Here is a 27,493-nt window from a genome sequence, read left to right on the forward strand (position 1 = left end):
ACTTTGTCTTACATGTTATTAAATTTCCTCTTCTGTACCAAGCTTGCGTAGGTGCTGAGAGGGAAAACAGAAGAAACTTACTTCCTGGGGAATTAGTGAATAAACTCTTACCAAATCCATTTAAGCAGCTACAGGACACGGCTTGTCTATTGATCTTTTAACATCTTGCCAAACATTAATGATTCCTCACTCTGATATTCTTATAATTTCCATTGCATTTTCAATAAGTTATGAACTCTGTAAATCCCTTTCACATGCTTTCATCATGTGATGCTTCCAATGAGCCTCAAAAAAAGAGTAGGGTACCTGTCATTTTACAGATGAGAAATTGAGGCCTGGAGAATCTGAACAACTGGCTGAGTCACTACTAAAGGGCCAAGCTGGGGTGAGAATTTAGCATGCCCATATCCAGGCCAGGTGGTACAGTGAAAGGAGTCAGATCCAGGGGCAGGTAGAACTACTGTCAAATCCTTATTAGACCACTTGCTAACTACATATCCTTACCAAGTAATTAACCCCCATGAGTCTCAGCCAACTCACCTCTAAAATTGGGGTCATAATACATATTTCTCAAAGTTCTTAGGTGAATTAAATTTATGCACAGTAATGAAGTACATGGCACACTGTAAATGTCTCAGGAATATTTCTTTCCTCCCCAGTATTTATCTTTCACTCACTCTCTTTCACCCATTTCTTCCTCTGCATTTATATTCATAAATGTACTATGTGATGGAGACAGTGTGGGATAATGAAAAAATGGAACATAGATTGTGGAACCTGATAGACCTGGGTTAAAGTCTTATCCATCACTTATTGACTCGACCCTGGAATAACAGTTCCTTAGCTTTCTCATCATTGATCCCAACCTCACAAGAGTGAAGTATGGATCAGATGGGAGCACATATGCCAACTATCTGCCATCTGGCTACCATACGTGTTGAGCAGTGGTAATTTTCAATGCTCTCCCTTCATTCCTTAGGAATTAACTCTCTAAGTCAACATGAACATGTGAAATACCTATTATGTGCTACATATTACTATGCAAGCAGCGCTCAGTGTTAGAGCATTTGGTCCGTTGTGAGTAGTTTTTCCAGTGTTACTAAAGTTATAAAGTTTTTTTCTATATTTTATTAATATTTTACAAGGAGGAAGGAAGAGGGACAGAGAGTTAGAAATATCAATGAGAGAGAAACATTGATCAGCTGCCTCCTACACACGCCCCACTGGGTGTGTGCGCGCAACCAAGGTACATGCCCTTGACCGGAATCGAACCTGGGACCCTTGAGTCCTCAGGCCGACACTCTACCCACTGAGCAAAACTGGCTAGGCTAAAGTTATAAAGTTTACGGCTAATGTAGTTTTCCTGTAAGATAGAAAAGTTCCCAAATTATTGTAACAATGATGCCTCTCAGGCTTCGACAGGCCAGGGGTGTCCAAGTGTCACACCTGTGATGGATGCTCTTGTGTGTTCCTGAGAGGGAGGATCCACCAGAGCTCCAATATGGCTGGAGCCTCCCTTCATAGCTGAGATGGAAAAGGGACCTTCAGCTTAAACTTCAGGGCCCCACCACGTAGCAGAGTTTTACATTAGAGCAAAAGATGCCGAGCCAATGAGCCCCTGGCCCTCTAACCCAGCTCCAATGACGCAGCTAAAGAAGGCAGGAGAGAGACGCATGAAAATTCCAGAGCTGACTCAACAATGCAGTCTCTCTCCTCAAGCCGCATGTCTCTCCTTAGGCCTGTGCTCATTCTTTAACTCAGTCATCTCCATAGGTCATGTTCTCGTCATTCTTAACCTTAGTTATATTTGAAAAAATTTAGGGGCGGGCGGGAATATAAAGAAAACTACCTAACATGAAACAAAAGCAGTTGGGCTTAAACATGCCTAAGGAAGAAAAGAATAATAAGAACCATATAAAACAGACACCATAACATAAAAGCACATATTGGAAAGGAAAGCTCTAGTTGCTGTTTACAGAATTTGATATTTTGTTTATTTGACTTTGGTTTTGTAAAGGCCCAAATCTTTGGGGATTCTTTGATCTTCTTTTTTAAAAAAAATATATTTTATTGATTTTTTACAGAGAGGAAGGGAGAGAGATAGAGAGTCAGAAACATTGATGAGCGAGAAACATCGATCAGCCGCCTCCTGCACATCCCCCACCAGGGATGTGCCCGCAACCCAGGTACATGCCCTTGACCAGAATCGAACCTGGGACCTTTCAGTCTGCAGGCCGACGCTCTATCCACTGAGCCAAACCGGTTTCGGCGATTCTTTGACCTTTTTAAGAAACGTTCCGTGTGTGTGTGTGTGTGTGTGTGTGTGTGTGTGTGTGTGTGTGTGTGTGTAAGATTAGGTATTGAGGCCCCTTTTCTTTTTTTCTAGCATATTGTAGCACAATAAGTCTCTGAGTACAAATGTATGGGCTTGAGTCTGCCAGCCACCATCATCCTTGCAGTGGTGAGGGCCTGAGCGTTCACCCCACCTGGGGAAGGCCTCAGAGGGCAACCATACCCAGTGGGGAAACAACATGGGAAGTGAAATCTTTAACATCAGTCAGCTTTCTAGGGGAGAGGGGAGGGGAAGGGATTTACAGGACTGCATTACAGCCTGGGTTTTTCACAAGTCTGGTGTTTGAACTGTGTTTGCTCCACAAGCAGCTCACAGGGAAGACAGATCTGGTTGTTAGAGCTGCTGGTGGAGTCTAAGAAAAAGCACTAATAGGGAGCCATGTAGGTGAGGACTGAACGAAGCCAGACACCATTATTATATGAGGATCTTGTCCACTTTCAGGAGGCACAGTGCCCACAGAGTGCTTAGGTTACCTACAAAATAGTGAAATGCTACCATCTTTATCTCCTCTTATCTTTCCCAGCTTTCACCATTCTGTTTTCCCTATTCCCAGCCCAGTTTTTTTTTTTAAAAAGGTTCTAGAGGAAACAGCCAAAACAACAGTCAGCTCTAGCTCAAAGACCAGAGTAATTTCCACCTTGATTTTATTCTATTCCTGAGTTAACATTTTAGGCATATCTTTAGCAACACAGGGACTTTTTCTCTTCCTATGGACTATTAGTCACCCTTTCTTCAAAACATCTCTGAAAATTGAACGATGAAGAGTTTTAAAACTCTGAGAACAATGGATGGATATGCAGTTAGCATTTCAGAGGTCGGAATAAAATCCAAAACTTCCTGCTCAAATGGACAAGTGGTCTGTGTGTTCTATGGAAAGAAAATAAAAGCAACTGAACTCATTAAAATTGACCTCAGAATTTAACAAAATGTTCTGTCCTTCACTCTCCCAGACAGCCGTGGTCTCTTTTATCTTCCTGTGGTGAATTTTGCCTAGGGAGCTGTCTCTCTTCTCTCATCTTTTCATGTTTCCTTATTCCCTTTTCGTTCTTTTTAACTTTTCTGCCTCTGGTCCATATTTTTTTTTTATTTACCCATCTATCATTTTCTTTTTCTTTTTGGCTTTCTTTCATCTCTTCTTCATTAACTCCTTCTCCCTTATCATACCTTAATATGAGGCTAGATTACATTTTTAACTATTTATGAATACATTTTTATGTCATCTATTTCTTTAATCCTCACCCGAAGATACTTTTCCATTGATTTTTAGAGAGAGTGGAAGGGATGGGGAGAGACACACAGAGAGAAACATTGATTGGTTGCCTCTCGCACGTGCCCCAACCAGGGCTGGGTATCGAGCCTACAACCACAGTATGTGCCCTTGACCAGAGTCAAGCCCTGGATTCTTCAGTCCACGGCCCAATGCTCTATCCACTGAGCCAAACTGGCTATGGCTATGTTCTCTATTATTAATATTTAATTCAAATGAGTTATAAAGTCTTTCATTCTCTCTGCACTAGTTATGCATTAATCATTTCTGTGTTAAGTTGTTAAAAAGACAAGATTCAGACACATTAGAGTGATGGAACAGCTTTAATATAAGCAGGTGTCAGAGCACTGCCACAGTGGGAGAAAGGTATACATCGGAAGGGTCTGGAGACCTCAGGCTCAAGCTTCTTTGTCCTTACACTGCTCAGTTCCACAGAACAAGCTTTGTATCCAGTTCTCAAATCACTGCCAGATGCACGCAAACACCTCGACCCCAGGAAGCCCCAGCTCTGCTCCCGGTGGGGCCTCTTACAGGGAGCTGGCCGTGCAGGCACAGTTCAGCCTCAACTGTCAAAACCTCCAGCTTTACCAAAACCAAGTGTGAGGCATACATGCCAGTATTTTCACTCATCAGTGCTGACAGGCTGGTACATTGTGACCTAGAACAACTCACAGACCCATGGTGTGACACAACCTCTATATTTAGTCAGTGTATTTTAAAGGTTTAATCAGTACAACACTAGGAACCCCGTAGTTAAACATTTGCTTAATTCAGAACTTGCTGATATTAACACATAGCATGCAAGCTTTCTCCTAAAAGCAAAATCGCACTATATTGCCTTGCTGTATATTTAAGCTGGAACTAAAATGGCTCTTTGCTAGGAATCTGAAGTCGGTGTTTTCAGAACAGATTTCCCCAAGCCCGGTTTAAACAAAATGGAAGGGGTGAGCTGCTGCCAGCTGGTCTGTCTCCCTCTGGCAGGCCTCCCTCTCTGCCCTCACCTTCCATTTCATCTCCAGGATGGCCCTTTCTACCTCCTCCACAGCTCGCTCTCTCCTTTCCACAGCCCTCTCCCGCCATTCCACTGCCCTCTCCCTCCTGACAAGGTCCTTTTCTCTTTGGCTGGCCCATAAAGCCAGGGCGCTCACCTGCTCCAGGAGCCTGGCCCACTCGCCCTCGATGCCTATGGGGATCTGCGGCCCTTGGCCCCTCGGGTCCTGGCACTGTGCTGCCTGACCATGGCCGCCCTTCTCCAGTTCCTCTCTGTGCATGCTCTTCAGGTGCTTCCACAGGGCTGTGGTGCCCACGTTCATCCCAGGGCCACGGCTCACCTGCCGGCCACATAGGCGGCAAGTGGCGTATTGGTTGGGGTGGTGCCCAGCACGAGCAGGAGCCAGGTGGAAATACTCCCAGGCCTCGGAAAACCGGGTCCCCTTGTTGTGGGGCACTGGGGTTGGCATGGCACTCACAAAAGGGCCAACCAGTTCTCCCATGTCATGGATCTCCTCCTCCTCCTTCATTAGTAACTCCCCTTTTGCCGTCATCCTGGTTCTCTCCTCTTCTTCCTCTTCCCGCCTCATACTGCCTCCTCTTCTACAGCTTTCCTTGAGCTAAAAGTCTCAGTTGAACCACAACTAAGGCTAACTGCGTACCTGGAAAGGAACTATGGCAACTCTTGGGGTTTCACAGTAATGGTCAAAAGCTGGCCACACCCAGTTGGTGTGATGTTTTCTCCTTTCTGCTTCACTGGAGAGTCAGGGTGAGTCAGAGCCAAGCAAAATGGCCTCTGAGGCTCCCCTGCTCATTCCCTCTGTGCTCCGGATGTGCTGATCCCTCCTTGGCAAAGCCAGAGTCAAAGCACATTAGTGCAACAATTGCAAAGCTCTTCAGTCCACTCAGTGTTCTCCATCTACATCCACCACGCCACGGTGTCTTTGAATGTTGAAAATTTTAGGTTTTCTCCCGGCTGCTTCCACTGTCTCTATGCTCCTAGATCCTGTAAAATGTGTTTGGAGGTAGCATGAACAGCCTCAATGTCCAGGCTGTTCAGGACGCCCAAGACTGGGGTTTCCCCAGGTCTCTCTCAGTGTGGGTAGCAGCAAGCAAGGACAGATGCTGATGTGAGAGACTTATGCTTCCCAGGCACAGTTACAACAAGCAATCAGCGGCAACAAAGCCTGCCAGGGTCCGGGTAATAAACTTCCTAGTGTGAGGTCAGCTTATCTCTCCAGAGTCCTCTGGGGCCGGGATTCTAAGAAATCCGAACATCAGGCTTAGCTGTTATCAGCAGGAGGAGCTGGCAGGCACGGAGGAGGAACAGGTGGAACTTCTCCACAGGCTCAGTGTTGCCTGTGGTCCTGGGCATGCAGCTCAGCACGCTCCACCTTCCCCGGCACCATCACCTGCAAAACCAACAGCTGATAAGACCTTCCTGACAGCAGCTGACTCCAGATGTTTCGCTTATTTACTACATTTTAAGGGTTTTTAAAAAAATGAAAATCATATTACATTTTAAAAGCAGCCTGACCTCTGATTCCTTATTTGGGTCATTTCTGAAGGGAATGAGAGCCTTATTCATCAAGCTTTGCAACCCCCAACAGCTGGGAAACACCCACCAGCCACAAGTGGTTACTTACAGGCACCAGAAGCTCTGGTCTTGTCTCCAGTGGCTCCCGTGCAGGGTGAGTGCTCTGTGTGCCTTGAATAGTTATTAGCTGACTCCTGCCCCAGAGGAGGTACCTCCAGTTCCTGTTCCCTCCTACTTTCGGAGGAGCCTTGTTCCCAAATGGTTGTGTCCCTGCCTGTGGGTTTTTCTGCAACACAGACACAAATGCAAACTTTTTCTCCACCCCTTCCAGCACTAAAAAGATGTTCCTGGCAAATGTCATGTAGTAAAAGAGCGAATCCAGCACCTACACGTCGTAGTTCTGTTTCCAGATGACTAGATTATCTAGCTTTCAAGCCAAGGAGATTTAACGGGAAAGGAGTGAATGTGGACAGAAGCCACATGCCTCAAGGGCAACTGTGGTTTCAAATATTTTGCCCAATTGTCAGACCAAGAGTCTCAATTTGGTTTAGAAACTATAGATGTAAATTCAGTAAGTAAAAAGCCAAAGAACTTACAGGAAAGGGAAGATTAAATAAAACACCCCCATTCAAATAAATATAGCCAATTGAGAAAAATTTGGATTTGCTTTTTATTATATTATGTAACTAGAATTGGAAAAGTGTAAGTGTGATTAGCTCCTTCTCTCAGTTGGAATAGAATAAAGGGATAAGCTGCCCTGACCGGTTTGGCTCAGTGGATAGAGCGTAGAGCATTGGCCTGCGGACTGAAGGGTCCTAGGTTCGATTCTGGTCAAGAGCATGAACCTTGGTTGCGGGCACATCCCCAGTAGTGGGTGTGCAGGACACAGCTGATCGATGTTTCTCTCTCATCAATGTTTCTAACTATCCCTTTCCCTTCCCCTCTGTAAAAAATCAATAAAATATATTTAAAAAAAGAATAAAGGTATAATCACAATTTAAGCAAAAATACATTTTCATACATATTATAAATAAGTGAATATACATGTTTAAATTTAAGAAGAAAAATCTCCCAAGAAGAAACAGGAAGAAAAAAAAAGAAAGAACAGGAAGAAAATAATTGAGTTATAGGAAAAAGATAGAAATAGGCAGAGTAAAAAACAAATAGAGCCTGAGAGTAAAATTCCAAATGAAAAGGAAGGGGGTAAGGGTGTGGAGGAAGACTCCAGATAGGAATGAAGAGTTGGTAAAGACATAGATAATTTTTTTAAGGTTTGTCTTTCTAGATTAAAAAGCTAAATGCTTTCAAAGTGATTCTTTGCAAAGCCTTTTGGGAAAGGTTTTTTCCAAATTTAGGGAAACTAATTATTGGTTAACTGACAAATGGTCACCATTTCAGTATTTCATCTGTGGAAATAAGGAAACAGTCAGTCTTACAGCCAGATTTAGATCTATTTCTCCTGACTCCTCAATCCCATAATGCTCCAACCATCCACTGGCTTCCCTCTGCTTCCAGGACAATGTTCCCAGCTCACACCTGGCCTAGGAACCCATTCCATCTGCCCAGCTTTGTGAATTCCCCACTACTTTCCAACAGAGACCACCTGTAGTCTGGGCTCATCTCTTCCCTGTCCACAAAATTCAACTTTGTTCTCTAAGTTACTTTCAGATTTCACTCTTCTCTGAAGTCATACAGAAATTTCCAAATACATTTGGCACTTATTATACAATTCTTTGTGCTATTCCTCACTTATTCCAGGTGGACTTAGAATAATGTGTTGGGGAAATCAATGATTTGGCTTGTCTCACGGAGGCAACAGGCACACAAAGAGTGAGCGAATGATTTTTTTTAAATATATTTTATTGATTTTTTACAGAGAGGAAGGGAGAGAGATAGAGAGAGTTAGAAACATCAATGAGAGAGAAACATCGATCAGCTGCTTCCTACACATCTCCCATTGGGGATGTGGCCGCAACCCAGGTACATGCCCTTGACCGGAATCGAACCTGGGAACCTTCAGTCCGCAGGCCGACGCTCTATCCACTGAGCCAAACCGGTTTCGGCTATGATTTAATTTAGAGTAGAGGAACAGGTCCCTGTGTGTGCTTGTATGTGTGTGCATGTAGACTTTTGTGCATATTTACTTCTTATTTTTTTAAATGTAACATGTTTTTTTTCATACTCATTTGGACCAAGTAGAAGTTTCCAAATAAAGACAGTTCTCTTTGCTCAGCAAAACCATATCTGCTGATGTTTCCTAAGATATTTGACCTCAACTTGAACTACTTTAGTCTACAGTTTTAGAGAGATTGGGAGGAATTTCAGGACAAGAATTATATTCCTAAACAAAATTTTGGGACACAGTCTGGAGGTGGTATAGAATAATTGAAGTCTAAATCAGTCCATAAAATCTGAATTCAGAGAGTCTACAAGAGTAAATCTTTTAAACATTTTTTTTTAAGTTGACAAGAAATTTTTTTTCAGTGAGATAGTAGCTTTAAAAAGTAATGGAACCAACACTTGTTACTGATATTACCATACCATTGTCTTTTTTTTGGTTAACTGAGCATGGAGGAAATGAATCATAAGAGTGGTTAAAGTTATCCTATATAATAAAGAGCTAATATGCAAATAATGTCATGCCCTCTCATTGCCATGCCATCACGCCTTAACTGCTCAGACACTCAACACTGGGGAGAGAGGAATGGGGACCAGCCAGGCTACGGCCTGAGAGAAGGACAAGCCACCTGCCCCGTGGTCCTGGGTGCCAGTGGCTGCACCTGCACCTGCAGCCTAGGAGAGGGACAGGCCACTTGCCCCACAGTCCTGGATGCCAGCAGTTGGGGCTGCAGCCCAGGAGAGGGACAAGCCTCCCACCCCATGGTCCTGGGTGCCAGCAGCTGTGCCTCCACCTGCAGCCCAGCCGAGGAGAGGTATAAGCCGCCCACCCTGCGGTCCCAGGTGCCTGTGGCTGGCCAGAGGGAGGGAATCCTGAATCCTGGGTTCAGGGTAAGGCAGAGGCAGTTAGGGGTGATCAGACTGGCAGGCGAGCAGAGCCTAGGAGAGGGACAGGCCACTTGCCCCACAGTCCTGGATGCCAGCAGTTGGGGCTGCAGCCCAGGAGAGGGACAAGCCTCCCACCCCAACATCATTACATAAAAGGGTACGGTCTTTTTTTTTTAGTTTTGTTCATTTCAAACGGGTCGGATCTGGCCCATGGGCATAGTTTGTCCACAGCTGGGTTAGGAGCTAGCAGTCCTAGATTGCAAGAGGCAGTTGAACATCCCCCAAGGGGTCCCGGATTGGAGAGGGTGCAGGCTGGCCTGAGGGACCCCCCCATGCACAGATTTTGTGCACCGGGCCTCTAGTTGATATAATAACACTCCATTTCCTATAACTTTTACATCATAGAGATAATCATCAATCTTTGGCATTTTATTGGATTAAATAAACTGAATTATTTTTCTTTACTTAAAAGGAATATATTTTAGGGGACCTATTTTACTTTTGATTTTTTTACGACAGAAAGTGAAGCAATTTCACAGATCTGCATTCTTGCCACTGCATGTGTTGAATGAGTGGGAAAATGGAAGCTGCAATGTTTGATCCTTCCCATCTTGGATACACAACAGATAAATTCCTTTTGTAGTGACATACTTAGGTATGCTACACTGCACCTCAGTAGGATCTCACCAGAGAAATGTAACTTAGTATGTTTAAATTTGGTTTCTCAGCTCTGTGGAAGGTCCAGACTCTTAGGGGCTAACTAGTCTGTGGGGAAATTGGCACGCTGAGCATCACATACAGCTAATGGTTCTTTATCAGTTAACTAGTATATTCATCAATTGGGAAATATTTGAGAACTAAAAACAAGGACTGGTAATATGTAAAACTACACACATGTCTTGATGAGAAAGCAAGTAATTATAAATGGAATTATTATTTTTCAGTATCTCAGATAAAATAATGAGGATCCAATAAGTCTTATTGGATATTTTCACCATGCTATTGAAGAAACCACCATCTCACCAAGAACAAACACAGTGTTGAAAATAAAACATAACTAATCCTACCTCTAAACTTTCTAGTTTTGTGACATAAACAACCTGTTCTTCTATTTCTCTCTTATTTCAATACAATGTGTTTTACCAGGAGATATTTTGGACTGGGATTGAGGTAATAGTTCCCAATTTGTGCTATCAACTACATCCCACACCCTTTAGCTAGTCTGTGATTCTGTGCTTTGGTTTTCCCATCTGTCAAGTGACGATAATAAGGTGTATCTTTCTTACCCTATAGTATTAATATAATAAAATGAAAATGGATTATGGAAAACTCTCTACAAGTCAAAAGTGAGATACTTATAGTAAAGGGTTTCTGTGGCCACTGCTATAAATAATATTTTATATTGTGCTGTGCTCAGCATGGCCAGGGGTAAACCTGAGGGAGATGGAGGGGGAAGGATTAAAGAGGACAGACAAGAGAATAAAGCTGGGGCTAGGTGGGATGATGCTCTCAGATGGAGAGACAGTGCCACAGCCTGCAAGCCAAATCTTTATTTTATAGCCAGCTCCCATGAGACAAAGTAAGGGCGTGGTCAAGATGTTTACAATGTTCAGGGAGGCGGGGGGGTTCGAATCTACTCAATTACATGCACCTGAACTCTATCAAGCTTTGTTTTGGCAGCACTTGCTACATATCCCGCAGCCTACATCACTCAGCCACCTGGGACTACAGGTTCAGACCATGAGGGCAAGCTTTGCCCTTCAAGCTGGGACTTGCACGTGGCTTTGCCATGAGACGACTGTGCCCTCTCATTAGTCCAAGGCTTGAACCTGTCTAAACCCTGTAGCCACCCTCTACATTATATTATTTGGGGAATGGAAATAACCAAAGTGTAGCATTTATTCTAACAGAATATTCTTCTCTGGCCTCTGCCTGTTAGAGCTTCTTCCTTCTATCTTTTCATTTCCATTTACTACTATTTTATTCTGCCTGTGCAGAGCTGTGATTTTCCTTTTACAAAACCAATAATCCAGATTTGCAACACCAGTATTGTCCTGGATTCTAGCCATTAATTTATAACATCTTTATAAAGAGAAAGTCTATTTATAATTCAAATTTTCACACAACCTCTTAAAACATGGCATTGTTAAAAATGGAGAAAATGTTTTCTGCCAATTTGCCTTTTGTGAGGGTTGGTGGAGATGTAAGGGGTATTCCTTACTTCTGAACTTGCAAATAATTCTTCCTGTGTCTTGTATTTACACCCAGAGAACATTTACCTGCTCACTGAGGAATGTATTTCCTACAGCAAATCTCACATGGTTTATAGACAGAAGTTTTCCTCAAGGTGAAAGAGAAGGTAAGGAAATCATTCAATGGAAATGCATTTGGCAAAGAAAGAAAACAAAGAACAATAGAAATTGAGGTTGCTTAAGTTTAGCTTGGCATTTAAGGACAATTCCCATTCCAAAAACAACAGCCACTTTAAATGCCACTTTCTGATACTCATCCGGCTCCTCCAAGAGGATGGGGGTATCATTTCCCAGGATGTGAGAAATACACTTGACTTCATCAACTTTTATATAAACAGTAATGTTTTATTTCACTGTTAGTAAAAGCAGAACTTTTAGATGAGGGCAAAATGTTTAATTCAACATACATTTAGTAATAATTTCATATAATTCAATTAACTTAGTAGCACTGCTTTAAGTCAATAAATGAGTGATTTCTACATTTTCTTATAAGGACCTGGGTGGAGTGGGGGGCAGGAGAGGGAAGGCACTGGAGGAAGTGCACATAGAGAACTTGGCTCCGTGACAAGGAACATGCTCACCTGGAGGATTAAAAGTTCCTGGGGCAGGAACACATTGAAATAGGCTCAGATGAGACTACACAAAGCTATATTTTTCACAGGTAATAAACATGACTACCTTTGCTGGAACAATCCCAGCCATCCCCTGCCTGGCACAACAGCCTTTCTCCTGAGTCATTTCTCCTCAACGTGCAACATATTTTCAACAGTAACTGAACCACACAGTTACTGCATTATTTTTTTTTAAAAATAATGAACTTAAAAGTTGGTGTTCATGAATCATTGTGTTAATGCACTTGATTCATTTTGAAACTACTATTGGTTTTGTTATTAGTTCCCTTTAAAACTAGTTCACCCACCATAATGACAGGATGCAATCCTGATATTATCTGTTAAATGTCATTATAGATATGTTCTCCTGTTAAATAAGCCCTGTTTGATGTGTCCATTATGTTACTTCAAGCTAAAGGGGTTGGTTTGCCTATGCATCAAAGCCCAATATGACGTGAATGGTAGTTTGCAGCAAAGAAAGTACAGTAAAGGTTTATTTAGGGAATTGGCACCAAGCCCAGAGGCATAGGTAAGCCAGTACTCTGAAACCTGGCTCTCCAATGACCTCTGGGTGATAGATTAATTATATAGGGGGGAAATTATTCGTCAAGGTGGCTAAGGGAGTTGGGGTCCTGGGCTCTACTGATTCCTTGGAGCCAAAGCAAAGGGAGGAGATGATCATTGCATCAGGTCCCGATGTTGCATGGCGTCGTCCTGTCTGATTTCATGAGGATGTGGTTAGTAGTGGTAGGGTTGTTCCGCTCTCTTGGGCCTGGGGCTAAAACATAACTGAGGTCAAGATGTTATCTTGAGTTTAGCAGAAACTCTGCTCTTATGGTTGACAGACCTGAGGCTTTGTTCTTAAGACAGAAGTCTGATGCTGACCAGAACCTAACGTCCTAAGGGCTTAATGATTGAAGAGTGGACGTGCAGTATGTGCACAGGTAGAAGGATCTGGTTAAAAGGAGGCAAGTGAGCCATAGCAATATTAGGTTGAACAAGGCTAGCTTGAATTAAGGAGAAAATGATATTAGAGAAATGAAGTTCCTGTGCAGTTATAATTACACTCCCAACTATAAGGCCGGATGGTGTGGTCAGAGCTCTACCAGCATATAACTACATTTAGTTATGAGTTTGGCCAGTAATAACTTCAGAACTAGCATGTAGAGCCTTTAATGTAAAGACGCTGTGAGAGTTCAGAAAGTTATGGCCTACGATGACAGACAGTTTTACATTAAATCCCTGCCACCATGTGTGCTGTTTGGAAGTTGGACTAACAGTGGCAGTTAAACGGGGTTTTATTTCTAAAGAAGACTCACAGGACCCAACATGACAATTGTTATAAATCTGCAGCTTATTGCAGGAAAGGGAAACAATAAGCAACACCATTAAAGTAAAGATATGCATGACATGTACATTTGCAACAAGGGGTCCAGTGCCGTCGGGCATGGGCCCTTTGTCCTCCCTCTGTAAAGGGGACCTGTGGAAGGGGGAACCACTGATATGGCACAGAGCACCTCAGAGTTTCAGCTGAGGTCATTTTATAGTTCCTGATCACTTAAGCATATTCCTTCTGTGTATCCAGATTCCACAGCAGAGCCCTCAAATTCCCCTGGGCCCTGGTTACAATCCAAACAATCCTCTTAATCAGTGGTTCTCAACCTTCTGGCCCTTTAAATACAGTTCCTCCTGTTGTGACCCAACCATAAAATTATTTTCATTGCTCCTTCATAACTGTAATGTTGCTACTGTTATGAATCGTAATGTAAATATCTGATATGCAGGATGGTCTTAGGCGAACCCTATGATAGGGTCATTCAACCGCCAAAGGGGTCGCGACACGCAGGTTGAGAGCCGCTGCTCTTAATTCATTTCACATCTCGATCATGGACCAATGCCACGCAGCAGCCTCAGCAAACAGTTCCAGTTAATCCTGGGCCTGCTGGAACATTCCCTCACTGCCCAGATACTGCCATTGGACACCTTTTGACTCTCCTTTACCGTAAACCAAACTGTCTCCCGCCAGGCCTTGGCATCACGGTATGGCTCATGCCAGCAATGTGAGTGACTAATCTTGCTCTTATTCGTCTTGTAGAAATATACATTACAAATGAAGAGAGAAAAGACAAAAGTGGGTTTTTGAACATAAAGTCTGTTTTCACAAGGGTGTATGGCAATGAACCAGCCCAATCAAACAACCTGACCATCTGGTGTGTGGCTCAGACTCCAGTGCCTGGAAACAAAGTGTGGAATATCTCATCTGAAAAGATCACTTTTTCCTTGGGTGAGTAGTCTGCTAGTAAGGTCAACAAGGGGTGGCCAAGACTGCCATAAGTCCAGTATTTCTAATTGGAACAAATAGAATACTCATTATTTCCATGATATTTTAATCTAGCTACACAACTCAAAATTACTAAATTTCAAAGTAGCAAACATTTTTTGACAAATGGGACCCTACTGAAAAAGTATTCTTTAAATAAAAAGCTGACTCAAGAATGTTTTCAAGAATTTCAGGTGAATACAGAACATTTTCTTTGCAAATTCTATTAATAATAACTCTTAACTAACTGACATTAACACTACTATATTAATGATCAAGAGAGATGATCATTTAGCATTTTTAAAAAATCCAAAAATTCCTTCTGGATTGCTAAAAACATTCAAATACATATAGCACAATGGCTAAACCATGTATAAGATATAAATACTTTAAGGATAGAGACTGTATCTTGCTTTAGTACCCCTGATTGGAAGCACAGAGTCTGGCACAAAGAAGATTTTTATGACAAAATTGATATGTAGGATCATTGTACATATTTCAGCATTTAACTAACTAGATAAAATAATGAAGATCTTACCACATAAAAGAGATGAACACATGTTTCGACAAACACTGTGACAACAGATTACTTATAAAAATAGAAATTTGTAATGACAACCATCAAATATGCATATATAATAGTAAATTAATGCCTATAAAACTTAAATAGATTTGCAAGTCATTAATAAGCTCTGAAGGACTATTAACATCTTTACCACCTTCCTATTTTCAGAAGTATGGTAGTCTGTAACATACTCATAAAAATCAGAATAATTGATGAGGAAAAGAGTTTCCCTTTGATTCAGTCTGCATCTTGGGTCCTTCCCAGTCCTGTCACAATGCAGGCGGTTGGTTCCTGGGATCCTTAACCAGCAAAGGTATATAATAGCTCAGTGCAAGTTCATTCCCCACTATTCAGAAACAATTGCCTCTTTGGTATTGGGACAGTAGCACCATCCCCATCCCTCTTATAACTCTCTCTCTCTCTCTCTCTCTCTCTCTCTCTCTCTCTCTCTCTTCATATATATAGCCTTATTCAACTTTGCCTAATTCTTTCAAAAATAAATACACCTTCTTTGCTGAAGGCTGGGTATAGTTAAGGTGCAGTCTTGGAACATTAAAAGTAACTGGTTCTCACATAGTTTTACCAATAACTTTTGCAGAACCTAACATGAACTAGAGACCAAACAACCTCAAATTCCAAAGAGAACCTTATTTCTGTCATAGACATATGTTTTAAAAAAACAAATATTTTGTGATGTTAAAACTGTGCTTGTGTTTTTGTTCAAAGACTATTTTTTAGAGCAGTTTCAGCTTCACAGCAAAAAAAGAGAGGTACAGAGATTTACTGTATACACCCCCACCCCCACCCCCGTGCACACACGCATTTTCTCCCTCATTATCAATATCACATACCAGAATATGCATTTGGTACAATTGGGAAACCTACATTGACACATCATAATTATCCAAAGTCAATAGCTTATTTTAGGGTTCATTCTTGGTGCTATGCATTTGGACAAATGTATAATAATATGTACCTATCATTATAGTATCATATACAATCGTTTCACTGCCCTAAAAATCCTCTGTGCTTCACCTATTCATCCCTGTTCTCCCACACCCAACCAACCCTGGCAAATACTGAGCTTTTTTTACTATCTCTATAGACTTGCTTTTTTGGAATGTTATATTAAAGCCATACAGCATGTAGCCTTTTCAAATTGCCTTCTTTCATGTAGCAATATGCATTTAGGTTTCTTCCATGTCTTTTCATGGCTTGATAGCTCAATTTTTTATGTTAGCACTGAATACTATTTTGTTGTATGCTTGTGCCACAGTCATCTACTGAAGGACATCTTGGTGGCCTCCAACTTTTGGCAACTATGTATAAAGCTACCATAAACATTCATATGCAGATTTATATGCCATCATGAGTTTTTGACAACTTTGCTATATACCAAAGAACACAATTGCTGGATTGTATAGTAAAAGCACATTTAGTTTTGTAAGAAACCACCAAACTGTCTTCCAAAGCAGTTGTATCCTTTTGCATTCCCAGCAGCAATGAATAAGAGTTTCTGATGCTCCCCACCCTCATCTGCGTTTGGTGTCAGTGTTCTGGATTTTGGTCATTCTGTAGAGATATTTCATTTTTTTTTAATTTCCATTTCTCTGGTGACATGTGATATGAAGCACCTTTTCATATGCTTATTTGACATCTGTATATCTTCCTTGGTTCAGTGTCAAAAGTTTGGCCCATTTTTTAATCAAATAGTTTGTTTCCGTAATGTTGAGTTTTAAGAGTTCTTTGTATATGTTTTGCATAACGGTCCTTTATCAGATGTGCTCTTACAAATATTTTCCTCCCAGTCTGTAGCGTATCTTCTCATTTTCTTGAAGTATATTTATTTTTAAGATTAGAAAATAATGGATACTATTTTTGTTATTCCTTGCCTGAGGATATTTTTTCATTGACTTTTAGTGAGAGTGAATGAGAGAGGGAAAGACAGAGAGAAACATCGATGTAAGAGAAACACATCGATTAGTTGCCTCTTACATGCCAGGGAGGAGCCTGCAACCGAGGTACATACCCTTGACCAGAATTAAACCCAGGATGCTTTGGTCCACAGGCCGGTGCTCTATCCACTGAGCCAAACCGGCTAGGGCAAAAGTAAAGAATATTTCAAGGTAATAGGAAGAGAATTCATTCTGATACACAACGCACATGATAATTCCAATATTATAGAAGAGCCTTGGATCTAATATAATTTTAGGATCTGAGAAGATGGTTATTTTTAAAATTTTATAATAAGTTTTTATCCTTTGTGGTAAAATATGAAAGACAATAAATCTTGAAGAGTCCATTTTCCCCAAATTATAGCTTGTATTCCGGTCACAATCTGACATACATCTTTGTGAATGATGTAGAAGATGCAGTTGAGACTCCATAAAATAATGTCATCACTCCATCATAGTTTTCTATTTGTTATTGTCCTTAAACACTCCCAAACATGCTTTCTCTGCCTGTGGTGGTACCACCAGATGCCATACGAACACTGGAGTTAACGTCTCATGATTTGTCCAAGAATCATTACCATTTGAAGCTATTGTTGTTGACAGATAGTAAGATGAAAACACAGAAGAAAAATCTGTTGTCTCTGAGTGCTAAGGCAGAGAAATTCTGGAACCATTACAGAGCAGAAAAGAGGTTAGTGAGAGGAGAGCAGTTTTTGTCGCCTTTTATTCCCAGAGAAGAGTAGCAATGTTAGAAGGCTGCAAGATAACAAGGTCTGAGGTGCTCTCTTCCCACCTACCCCAGTCTCCCAGGAATATCAAATGCTCAGGGATTCTTACTATGGAAAACTCAGAAAGGGAACGGGTCAGGGTCGGGGTGATTGGCAGCTCATCAAGCAGTTATTTGAGTACCAGAGCCTGTAGACTCCTGTAATTCAACAGTATATTTTAAAAAGTATATACTTTTCCGGAAATTTCCTTATTGGTATGTGTACTCTTGTAGCAATGCGGAGTCCATTTGGGGTGGGGGCATACACAGAGTGTGTTTTGTTTTGCTGAGTGTGAATACCCCCCTGGGAGGGTAATATCCTGGCTGTCATCAGCCTTGGCTGAGATTTGTTTATTAAATGGATTTCCAACTGTAACTGTTAAGGTCAAGACCTTTGGGATTAGACAGAGAGTTAAGGATTAATGAGTCCCGTGAGTGTGTGTGAGTGTGCATGTGTTTGGGGGATGTAAAGAGAGTATTAAAACGGGATATGTTAATAATGGGAGGAGAGAACCATTGACTATTGAGATGGGATGTGCCAGACGAATACTTCCTGTTATGTCCCTCATACAATAAAGTACCTTAGTATGAATACAAATCACCCAAGGATCTTGGTAAAATGCAGACTCTGATTCAGTAAATCAAGGGGGTGGGCCTGCGATTCTGCATTTCCATTAAGTTCCTAAGAGAAGTCAGGAACCACATTTTGAGAAGCATGGGCCTAGCATGCTCTGGAGTGCACTTCTAGGTGGAATAGCTGAGCGGGGTTCAAGCTCTAAGGAAGCCCTAAAACTGACCCACCTGCTCTGCTCTATGGGCCAGACACATGGTCATTGCTGCCCACTGCTGGTCCTGAGGGCCCTGACAGGCCTGCTGCAGAGTGGACACACCCGGAAACAAAGTGAGTTGCTTTTGGCCAGTAGCTCAACCCCTGACATGATGGCCTAAAAACTGGCTGACAATGTGCTTGCTAAATTCTGCATTTAAGTTTCAGAAAATAATTTTTTTCCCTTTTAGGCTTTAGCCACTTCTTTATATACCTCCTGAGTTTTGTTTTGACTGAGGCAGAGTTTCGACTTTGCATGTCAATCTGAAACCAGAAGGATATTTTTGGCCTCAAGTTTCATGTTGAAAGCTCTGCAGGGCTTTTGTCAGACGAAGGAGTTCCTGGGAGACTGGGGTAGGTGGGGAAGGGAGCATCTCAAACACTTTTACCTTTCAGCCTACCAACATCGTTACTCTTATGAAAGGCAACAAAAACTGCTCTCCTCTTACTCTCTTTTCCACTCTGTAATATTCCCAAAATTTCTCTGCTTTAGCACTCAGAGACAACAGATTTTTCTTATATGGATACTATATAAACAAATGGGCATGGCTGTGTTCCAATAAACTCTGTTTGCAAACATAGGTGATGAGTGGGATTTGACATGTGAGCCACAGTGTGGCAACCTCTGTGCTAAGGAATCCACAGAGAAAAACACCTCCGAATCATATTTCCATGTGTGTGCTCTGACTGATGAAGGTTATTCCTTTGGAAGATAAGGCTCATGATGCACCCGTAGTCAGCTCTGTACTTAAAGCTGGTCTTCTTCCTTCCAATGTTAAGGGGGAATTTGTAGGCACTGAATCATCATCCACTTGCATGAAATACAAAAATACAAAGTGAGGAACAAAATAATTACTTCTCTGGAAGGGCATGCCCAGTAAGTAATAAGGCCTTTGCAGGGTAAACTCTGAACACATCATACAGCTCCTTAGGCTTCTGTAAGTTTGAGGAAGTGCACCCCAGGAGGTTTGGGGTGAGAAAGTGTTAGAAACAGCATGCACAAAGATCAAGCACTCAGAGAGAGCATATCGTGTTTAGGAAAGGGGCTGAGCTACCACCTGCTGGATGGAGAATGTGATCTGAGAGAGATGTAAAAGATGATAGGCAACATCAGGAAATGAAGTAGGGGATGTGAGAGGCCAAATCATGATCAAATGTGCACATCATGCTAAGTGGTCCATCTTGTTTGGGATGGCATGTGGAGAAGATGGTCATTCTACTAACCTATTCATATACTCTCCATATAACTACCCCCTCCTACCTCCGCAGAGATTAATAACAAGGAATCATGTGTGTGATAGCAAATAGAGCCAGCTGTTAGTGCCGCCTACAGCCAATAGCAGTAACAACATTACCACCAATAAAAATAAAACATAGATGCATCTAGATGATAGTAAGAAATTCCTCCCAATATGCTGTGGTTTCAAGTGACATAATTTTAAAAATATATACTTTTCCCTTAAATTAAATTACAGAATAGAAACAAAGGTATAATTTGTAATCAAATATCCAAATAATTGACATCAGATATGTGGCACTATACCCAATGGCATTTTATCTACAAAATCACAAAGTCGCCTAGCCTCGAATTCACTTACCCATATGTAACCCACATATTCTTAAAGTCAGTAGATCTTTTGGCATTTGTAAATTGTTTTGTATTGTTAATAGGAATATTTTATAGTAAAATAATGGAGGCTTTAAGGAATTGACATGGATATATAAGTCAAATGACATATTCCAGCCTCTCTTTCATTAAACCCCCTCCCACACACAGAGAGGAAAGTGCAGCCAAATAAAAATTTTATGACAGAAATAGGCATTTTAGAAAAAGCATAATCATACCATCTATCTTAAGTTCATTGGTGTTATATCCAGTCTGATAGTTGTATCATTGTTTCTACGCTTGCTGATAAAACAATTTTTGTGGGTTTATGGATTTGTGAACTGTGTGGTTACTTTTTAAAGACTTCAGATATTAGCTGCTGTGATTGCTTTACTAGGTCTTGGTTAAACGTCACTTTCTTCAGAAAGCTTTCCTTGACCTCCCGACCTTGGTCGATGCCCCTCCTTTGCCTCCCCCTGGTCCCCTTCACTTCGACTCTCACAGCATCAACACAGTGCCTGGCGCCCCACCTATCCTCTAGCTGTATGCTTTTTAAAGACAGCCCCAGGCCTCTGTTATTTGCCATTTTGTACGACTGCCCTGCCTGTTAAAAGGCCTCAGTAATGATTTGTTACATGAATAAACAAAGTTGGGGCAGGGAGACTAAGTCAATACTTTATCTTTCTATTCTAGTACTTTTATTCATGATAAATTTCTGCTTTGTCCTTTCAGGCTCAATAAACCCTCCGATAGATCCTGCACTAGGTATTACAGAATCTACCCTTGGCATCCAACCTTCTCCAGCCAACAACGTATCTCCCACAGGTAAGAATATTTTCACACTGTTTTAATTTCCATGTCCTATTAATCCTTTAAGAAAGCATACTGATAAAGAAAGAAAATTTCAAAACCTTTGTGTCATTCATGAGCTTTTCTAATCTATGATATTTCAGATAAATATATAAGTACTATTCTTGAGGTTTCCAAGAGTTAGCACAACTTCCAAAGTCCTTCACTTAAAGCCCTAAGAAAACCAGGGTGAATAAATATTCAGTGAGAAATTAAATTTTGTATTATATTATTAAGTAGGTTAATAAATTGACAGCCCTCCTCCATCTAAGTAGGATGTTTAAGAAATTGGTTGTAAATAGAGATTCTGTGGACCAGAGGTAGGTAGATAAAATTTTAAATTTAAATTTGTCCTGGTTCAAATTAATTTTGGCCAAGTTGATTAGTTAAGACTGTGAATTCAGCCTCACAGGGGCATTATTAATAATGGAGATCAGGCTGAGTTAGTGTTTCGACAGCAAAGAAATAACACTGACTTTCTGAAGTTGGCAAACAAATTATAAATTTCTATGTTCATGTCCTGTGTATTTAACAAAGAACTGTGATGACTATCTCTAATATATATATATTCTATGAAGAGTAGAAGTAAAGTTTTCATTCTTATTTAATTCAAACTATTAATTTTAGCTCAAAATGAGAACTGAAAATGGAATGAAACAAAAGTGGTCAGTAGGGATGAACAATTCCTGCCTGTAGCCTTTGGCAGATAGCTTGCAGCCACTGTCACAGGTTGATACCTCTCAGAAAATAGATAGCGAGACAGAGTGAGCACTACCGGCAAATCAGAAAGTTTACATTCATGTGATTTTTTTTTCTAGTTCTTAAGGTTTTGTCATTTTCCTTTTTAAGTTTCTTTTTCTTTCACTTCTAATTCATCATTCAGAAATAAACCATTATAGATTTTGATATGCTTCATTTAACAAATAATAGCATATTCAAAATAATACTTTAAATCTCTACGGTACTCTGTGGGTGTCTGTTGCTTCATAACAAATCACCCCAAAATTTAGCAACTTATAAAACACTAGAGGCCCAGTGGATGAAATTTCTGCACGGGGGTTGGGGGGAGGGGGTTCCCCTCAGCCTGGCCTGCAACCTCTCGCAATCTGGGACCACTGGCTCCTAACTGCTTGCCTGCCTGCCTGCTTGATTGCCCCTAACCACTCTTCTTGCCTATCTGATCACCTGCTTTCCTGACCACCCCTAACTACCTCTACCTGCCTGCCTGATCACCCCTAAGCACTCGCCTGCCTGCCTGATCACCCCTAACCACACTGCATGCCTGCCTGATTGCCTACCTGCCTGATAGCCCCTAACTGCTCACCTGCCTGCCTGATTACCCCTAATCACCTCTGCCTAGGCCCCCCACCACAGTGGCTTTTTCTGGAAGAAGAGGAGAATTAGGCTCCCCTTGTTGAAGGGACTGTATCAAAGAATTTGTGAACAAATTAAAACCACCATGTTCAGTCACTTAGAAAATGTTTGCACATAAAATACAATGTGGTGTGATCTTCTTTATTCTGATAGCCAGACAGAACAAGTGTTATCATTCCCATTTTCCAGATGGGGACACTAAGATGCTGAAAGCATAAATGGTCACATGACTAATAAGTGGCCACGTTAGTATTCATACCAATGTCTTCTGATGCTAAATCTAGTTCTCACCACATTAGATATCTCCAACTGGTCTAAACACTTCACGAAAACAGGGAGCATATTTATTTTACATCCTAGAACATGTCTAGCACAGAGTAGGCCAGTAAAAAAATACTAGTTGAATAGATGAATAAATAAAAAAATTAATGAAAATAATGTACCTTCATTATGTAGCTATCATTAATAGATTCTATATTATTTTAAAACATGATCATTTGTTCCTGCCTTCTAAAAAGTTGCAGTGTACGTGGATAGAGATGACATGCATACATGGAAATGATAACTCAAAATCATAAAGTGAGAGGTGTTGCATCTTATAGGATTAAAATGCACAAGGTGAGGTACAGACCAGTAAGTCTTAGGCTTTGAGCAAAGAAAGGTCCCTATGAGTTTATGGACTCAGATGTTACCTAAGATGAAATAAGGCAGGCAGGAGAGTGGTTAGGGATGATCAGGCAGGCAGGTGATCAGGGTAGACCTGATTCTTGAAATGTGTGTTGTATTGATTTGACTCAGTTGAGAACTTGATAAACATTCTAAACAAAGAGAACAAACTGAGCAGTGGTTCATTGGCAAAAATGTTTGTGAGAATTTGAGAAAATGTTTGGAGCTAAGCTTGGGTCCGAGAGTGGGATTTTGTAGCAGAGAAGCACCGATGAATATTGGAAAATGCAAAATAAAGAGAGTCTTAAACCTTAGCCTAAAGATCCCAAATAATCTCCCTTAGGAAGTAGGTCAGGGACCCCACTGAACAATAATTCCTTTATTACATATTGATTGAGCATTTGGTGTGCAACAGATGCTCTTCTAGGTGCTGGAAATACGACAATGAACAAAAGAGAAAGAAAAGGGTGCTCTCATGACAGTTACATTCTTCCAATTAAGAGCAGAAATGAATGTCTTCTAGCTGAGTTTGCTATGAGGTTGGTTGACGCATGCTGTCATGTGTTTCCATCTGACCAAGCCCTATTCTTATTTCTGTGAAGAGAGTCAAGGAAAGGGAAAGGACGGTATTACCCTTAAGTCTACTGTCTACTGCAGCTCTAGTATTTGAGAAGGAAGGAGAGCACACATAAATATGTTAGAAAAGAGAAAAATGCTACCTGTCTTCTGTCACACTATAATGATATAGTTGGGAAATTTCTGAAGATTTAAGGATCTCCTTAAAATGAGATCCTGCCATGTTGGACTGTTTTATTTATTTATTATTTATTTATTTAATTTTACCTATCACATCCTACGATCCTTTTAAGTTTCAAGTGCGCATTTTTATGATAGAAAATCTGTAGGTGCCCTGACCAGGAATTGAACCAGTGACCTTTTGGTGCATGGGGTGATGCTCAACCAATTGAGCCACACCAGCCAGGGCAGGACTGTTTTAGATCCTTGGTTCTCACCAGTGTAATTTTGTCCTCCAACCCCCCAGCGACATTTGGTAGTGTGGGGACATTTTTGATGACCTCAGTGAGAAGGGGGGAAGGTGTTACTAGCATCAAATATGTAGAGGCCACAGGTGCTGTTAAATAGTGTACATTTTGTAGGACAGGACAACCTCTACAACAAAGATTATCTGGTCCAAATATCAACAGTGCTGAGGCTGAGTAACCCTGTTTTAAATTAGGCTCTGATTTAAGAGTAGTTTTGTTTGTTTGTTTGTTTGTTTTGCTTTACAAAATTTCAACCTCTGTCAAGATAGTAACAATAGATTATGTTTGGAACAATTCTCAGTCTGATTTTTATGTCCAAAAAAAACCCCACATGTTAAATCAATGGCTGAGTATATCTAAATAAAATTTGTTTTCTTAGAATAATTCTGAATTACAACTGGAAACCCAAATTTTGTCTTAGCAAGCTGTAAGGTAATGAGGACTGGCTGCCCTGAAAGCTGGTAGGATTCACCCTCCTGTGTTCCTTTAAGAAAAGAAGTAAGCGAGATGGAACATGTCCTGGGAACCAACTTCAAAGGCTATGGTTTCATTTCAGATTCTAAGATGTAATGAACTACATAGTTCAATCATAATTATGAAGCTACATATTTTGCTGCAAACATCCAATTCGTATTTTCCCCTCAATGAAAGGATTTTTTTTAAACAAATGTTGACAAAAATGAAAAGAATATTCTTTAACTAGAGGAGACTGTGTAACTCATAACAAACTTCAAGAGCTACCAAGGGAAACACAGTTCAATTCAGCCTGAACTAATTGGTGTTTGCCAAGTCCCGGCTGCATTTTCTGTCCTCAGAAAAGGAAAAGACATGAGGCTGACAAGCTAAAGGGCCAGATGAAACATGCCCAAATGCAGAATCAGAGACAGCTGACAAATGCAGGGTGGGACAATATTGGCATAAATCTGGGGTTTCTCCTGCCCCAGGATCGCCCTCCCTGTGCCTTCTACAGATTATTTATTCAACAACAATTAAACACTGAGTGACTGCAGCATGCCAGGCATTTCTGAGGTGCTAGGATATGGTGATAGACAAGACAGGCAGGGCCCAGTTACACTGGGCTTATGCTCTACCAGGACCTACTGCCTAGCCTTCCATTTCACTGTCCACCAGGCCCCAGATCCTCCTCATTTTATGCCTGTGCAGATTCTTTAACCTGATGATATTGATTTTAATATTAAGCCCTCTGTAAAAATTTAGCTGGTCCCCACAGTGTGAATATTTCCTCCCTTGGACACCTTGAGTAACCATCAGCCAGGTCTCTAGGTGAACACACCTGATCCTTGGCAAGCAGGGGATCGGATACTGAGGGTACAGACTGAAAGAAGCAGCTGCCCAGGGGGTGCAACAAAACTAATTTATGAGCAAGTATGTCAGAAAGGGGTTGGGGGTTAAATTAGAAACTGTGCCTTTGGATAAGGTGAGTCAAATACAAATCACAGGGGAAGCAGACCAGATCAGTTGTATGCCTACATATTGGTGCTAAAGCTAAGAGGGGTTTTCAGGGAGAGCCTGTAAGGCAGTGAGAAGACTCTGGTGATGCGTTGTGACAGCAACTTCTGACATCTTCCCTGCTCACGTCATGCCTGCTTGGAGTGTCCAGATGCCTCCATTTCTGGCTGAGAGCTTTTGCCCCTGTCAAAAGTAGCCAGGCACTGAGAAGTAAGGAAAATAAGTGAGTGCTGAGGGTGAGGGGATTGGAATTGGAGAAGTCTGCACAGGGAAGTCTGGAAGGAGATATGGCCCCAAATGGAAGAGATGAGAGACAGATATTCAGACAATAGTTTTGATAAATAAAATAAGGTGAATGCAGGATGTAAGAAGACAAGCGCAATGTGTGCTGGCAGCGCTTGTTGGGGTGGGGGTGGCTGGAAGGTTGCTCAGCTGAGGTGGAACTAGATGAGGGTGAGCTTAAGTTAATGAACTATGGACTTGGGCTGTGATCTGAACATCACCAAACAGTCACTGTGGCTTTTTGAGTATATGAGTAAAACAAAAGCTGATGTGTATGGTAAGTAGTAGCAACAAGAACAGGGAGCAGGAAGACCAAGTGATGCAGATTTTAAACAATTTAAAGGGATGATGGTCTGAACTAGAATGGACATACGTAGAAATGGAGAGCACTGCAACCGGAGGCTCAGCAGGGTTGTCTGCCTAAATATTGGGGAGGGAGGGGGATAAAAGGTTTTTAGAAGACTATCACACAAAGGCCCTCCAATTCTTGCCTTAGTAATTACCGAAAGTGTTCTACCAACTGACATGACTGTATTAATAGTACCAAGCAATTATATTAACAGTATTTGTTAATATTTGAGTGACTCTAATGGGTCTGATACCATTCTAAAGTAGTAAATGTATTACTTCTTTTAATATTCTTAAAAACATTAATATAGGTACTACAATTATCCCCATTTTACAGATAAAGATAGATATTGAGGCACAGAGGTTAAATTACCCAGTCATTCCAAAAGTGGAAATACCAGGATGGAACCCAGACAGTCAGACTTCAGAGACTGATCGTATGGTCTCTGAGAGTACATGATGGATGCTCAGTAAATACCTTTAGACACTGAACAAATCCCTTCTGGTGTGCAGCTGGTAGAGCTGCTATGAAATGGTCAACATGACAGCTGTGCCTCTATTAATCTTTCCTTTCCCTGGACCAGGGTTTTCTGGGAGTGAAGTTAACTTCCTCAGTTGGAAATAAATCATAGAAAAAGACCCTCCTCTTTTCATTCCCCCTGCTCTTCCCAACATTATTGCAATTCTTATTGCCCAGAGATATGTGCAAATTCCAAACAAAACTTCAATGCTCTCCCTTGAATTCCAAGAAATACTTGTCATTATACCCTTCTCATCATATTTCAACTGGGGCACATGTTACAGGTTGTTAAAGAATTTCTCTTTTTTTTCCAGATTTGTCACTGTAAGTCAAGGGTAGCCTTCTGGATGACTGGCTTACTTTGGATATTTGTTTATTTAGTTTTTCCCACTCAGAGTACGATGCCTCTGAGGAAAAGCTATGGACTACCTATTTTTTCAGTTTATTTTGTAATTGTCCATAAATGTATCACATGATGTATGATGCACTCTGTCCTGCTTTCTACCCTCTTCCATCAAGAGAATCATGCAGCGCAGCCAGTGTTGCTTAGTGGTTGATCACCGATGAGGGCACATGCTCAGATTGCAGGAACAATCCCCAGTGTGGGACATGCAGGAGGCAGCTGATCAATGATTCTCTCTCATCATTGATGTTCCTATCTCTCTCCCTCTCTCTTCTTCTCTGAAATCAATAAATATCTATATACTAGAGGCCTGATGCATGAAATTCGTGCAAGGGTAGGTCTTCTCAACCTGCGACGGCTGCCTCAGCCCTTGCAGCCCCAGCTTCATCTGGAAGGTCGCCTGGATGGTCATTCCACTGTTGACTGGTCACTATGATGCACGCACTGACCACCAGGGAGCAGATGTTCAATGCAGGAGATGGCC

General features: G+C 41.3%; 2 protein-coding genes across 2 annotated transcripts in view; one reads left to right on the forward strand and one right to left on the reverse strand.

Moving 5' to 3' along the window:
* The window catches only part of CD96 (CD96 molecule), an 87,767-nt gene that overhangs the window by 32,388 nt on the left and 27,886 nt on the right, over positions 1-27,493 (forward strand). Inside the window, exons 6-8 of the mRNA XM_006763612.2 lie at positions 11,422-11,512; positions 14,112-14,300; positions 20,787-20,879. Coding sequence (XP_006763675.1) covers positions 11,422-11,512; positions 14,112-14,300; positions 20,787-20,879 — 373 coding nt within the window. The remainder of the gene's footprint in view (positions 1-11,421; positions 11,513-14,111; positions 14,301-20,786; positions 20,880-27,493) is intronic.
* On the reverse strand, positions 3,939-6,340 carry ZBED2 (zinc finger, BED-type containing 2). The gene is made up of 2 exons (XM_006763603.1): positions 6,257-6,340; positions 3,939-6,022 (listed from the first exon to the last, which is right to left on the reverse strand). Exon 2 carries the CDS (start codon positions 5,198-5,200, stop codon positions 4,547-4,549), a length of 654 nt encoding a protein of 217 aa, XP_006763666.1. The 5' UTR covers positions 5,201-6,022; positions 6,257-6,340; the 3' UTR covers positions 3,939-4,546.

This window comes from Myotis davidii, unplaced genomic scaffold (genome assembly GCF_000327345.1).
Source record: "Myotis davidii unplaced genomic scaffold, ASM32734v1 scaffold379, whole genome shotgun sequence".
In the NCBI taxonomy this organism is placed as follows: domain Eukaryota; kingdom Metazoa; phylum Chordata; class Mammalia; order Chiroptera; family Vespertilionidae; genus Myotis; species Myotis davidii.

Bases quoted from the DNA above. Each gene is read 5' to 3' on its own strand.
- ZBED2 (XM_006763603.1), bottom strand. From the start codon at position 5,200: ATGAGGCGGGAAGAGGAAGAAGAGGAGAGAACCAGGATGACGGCAAAA.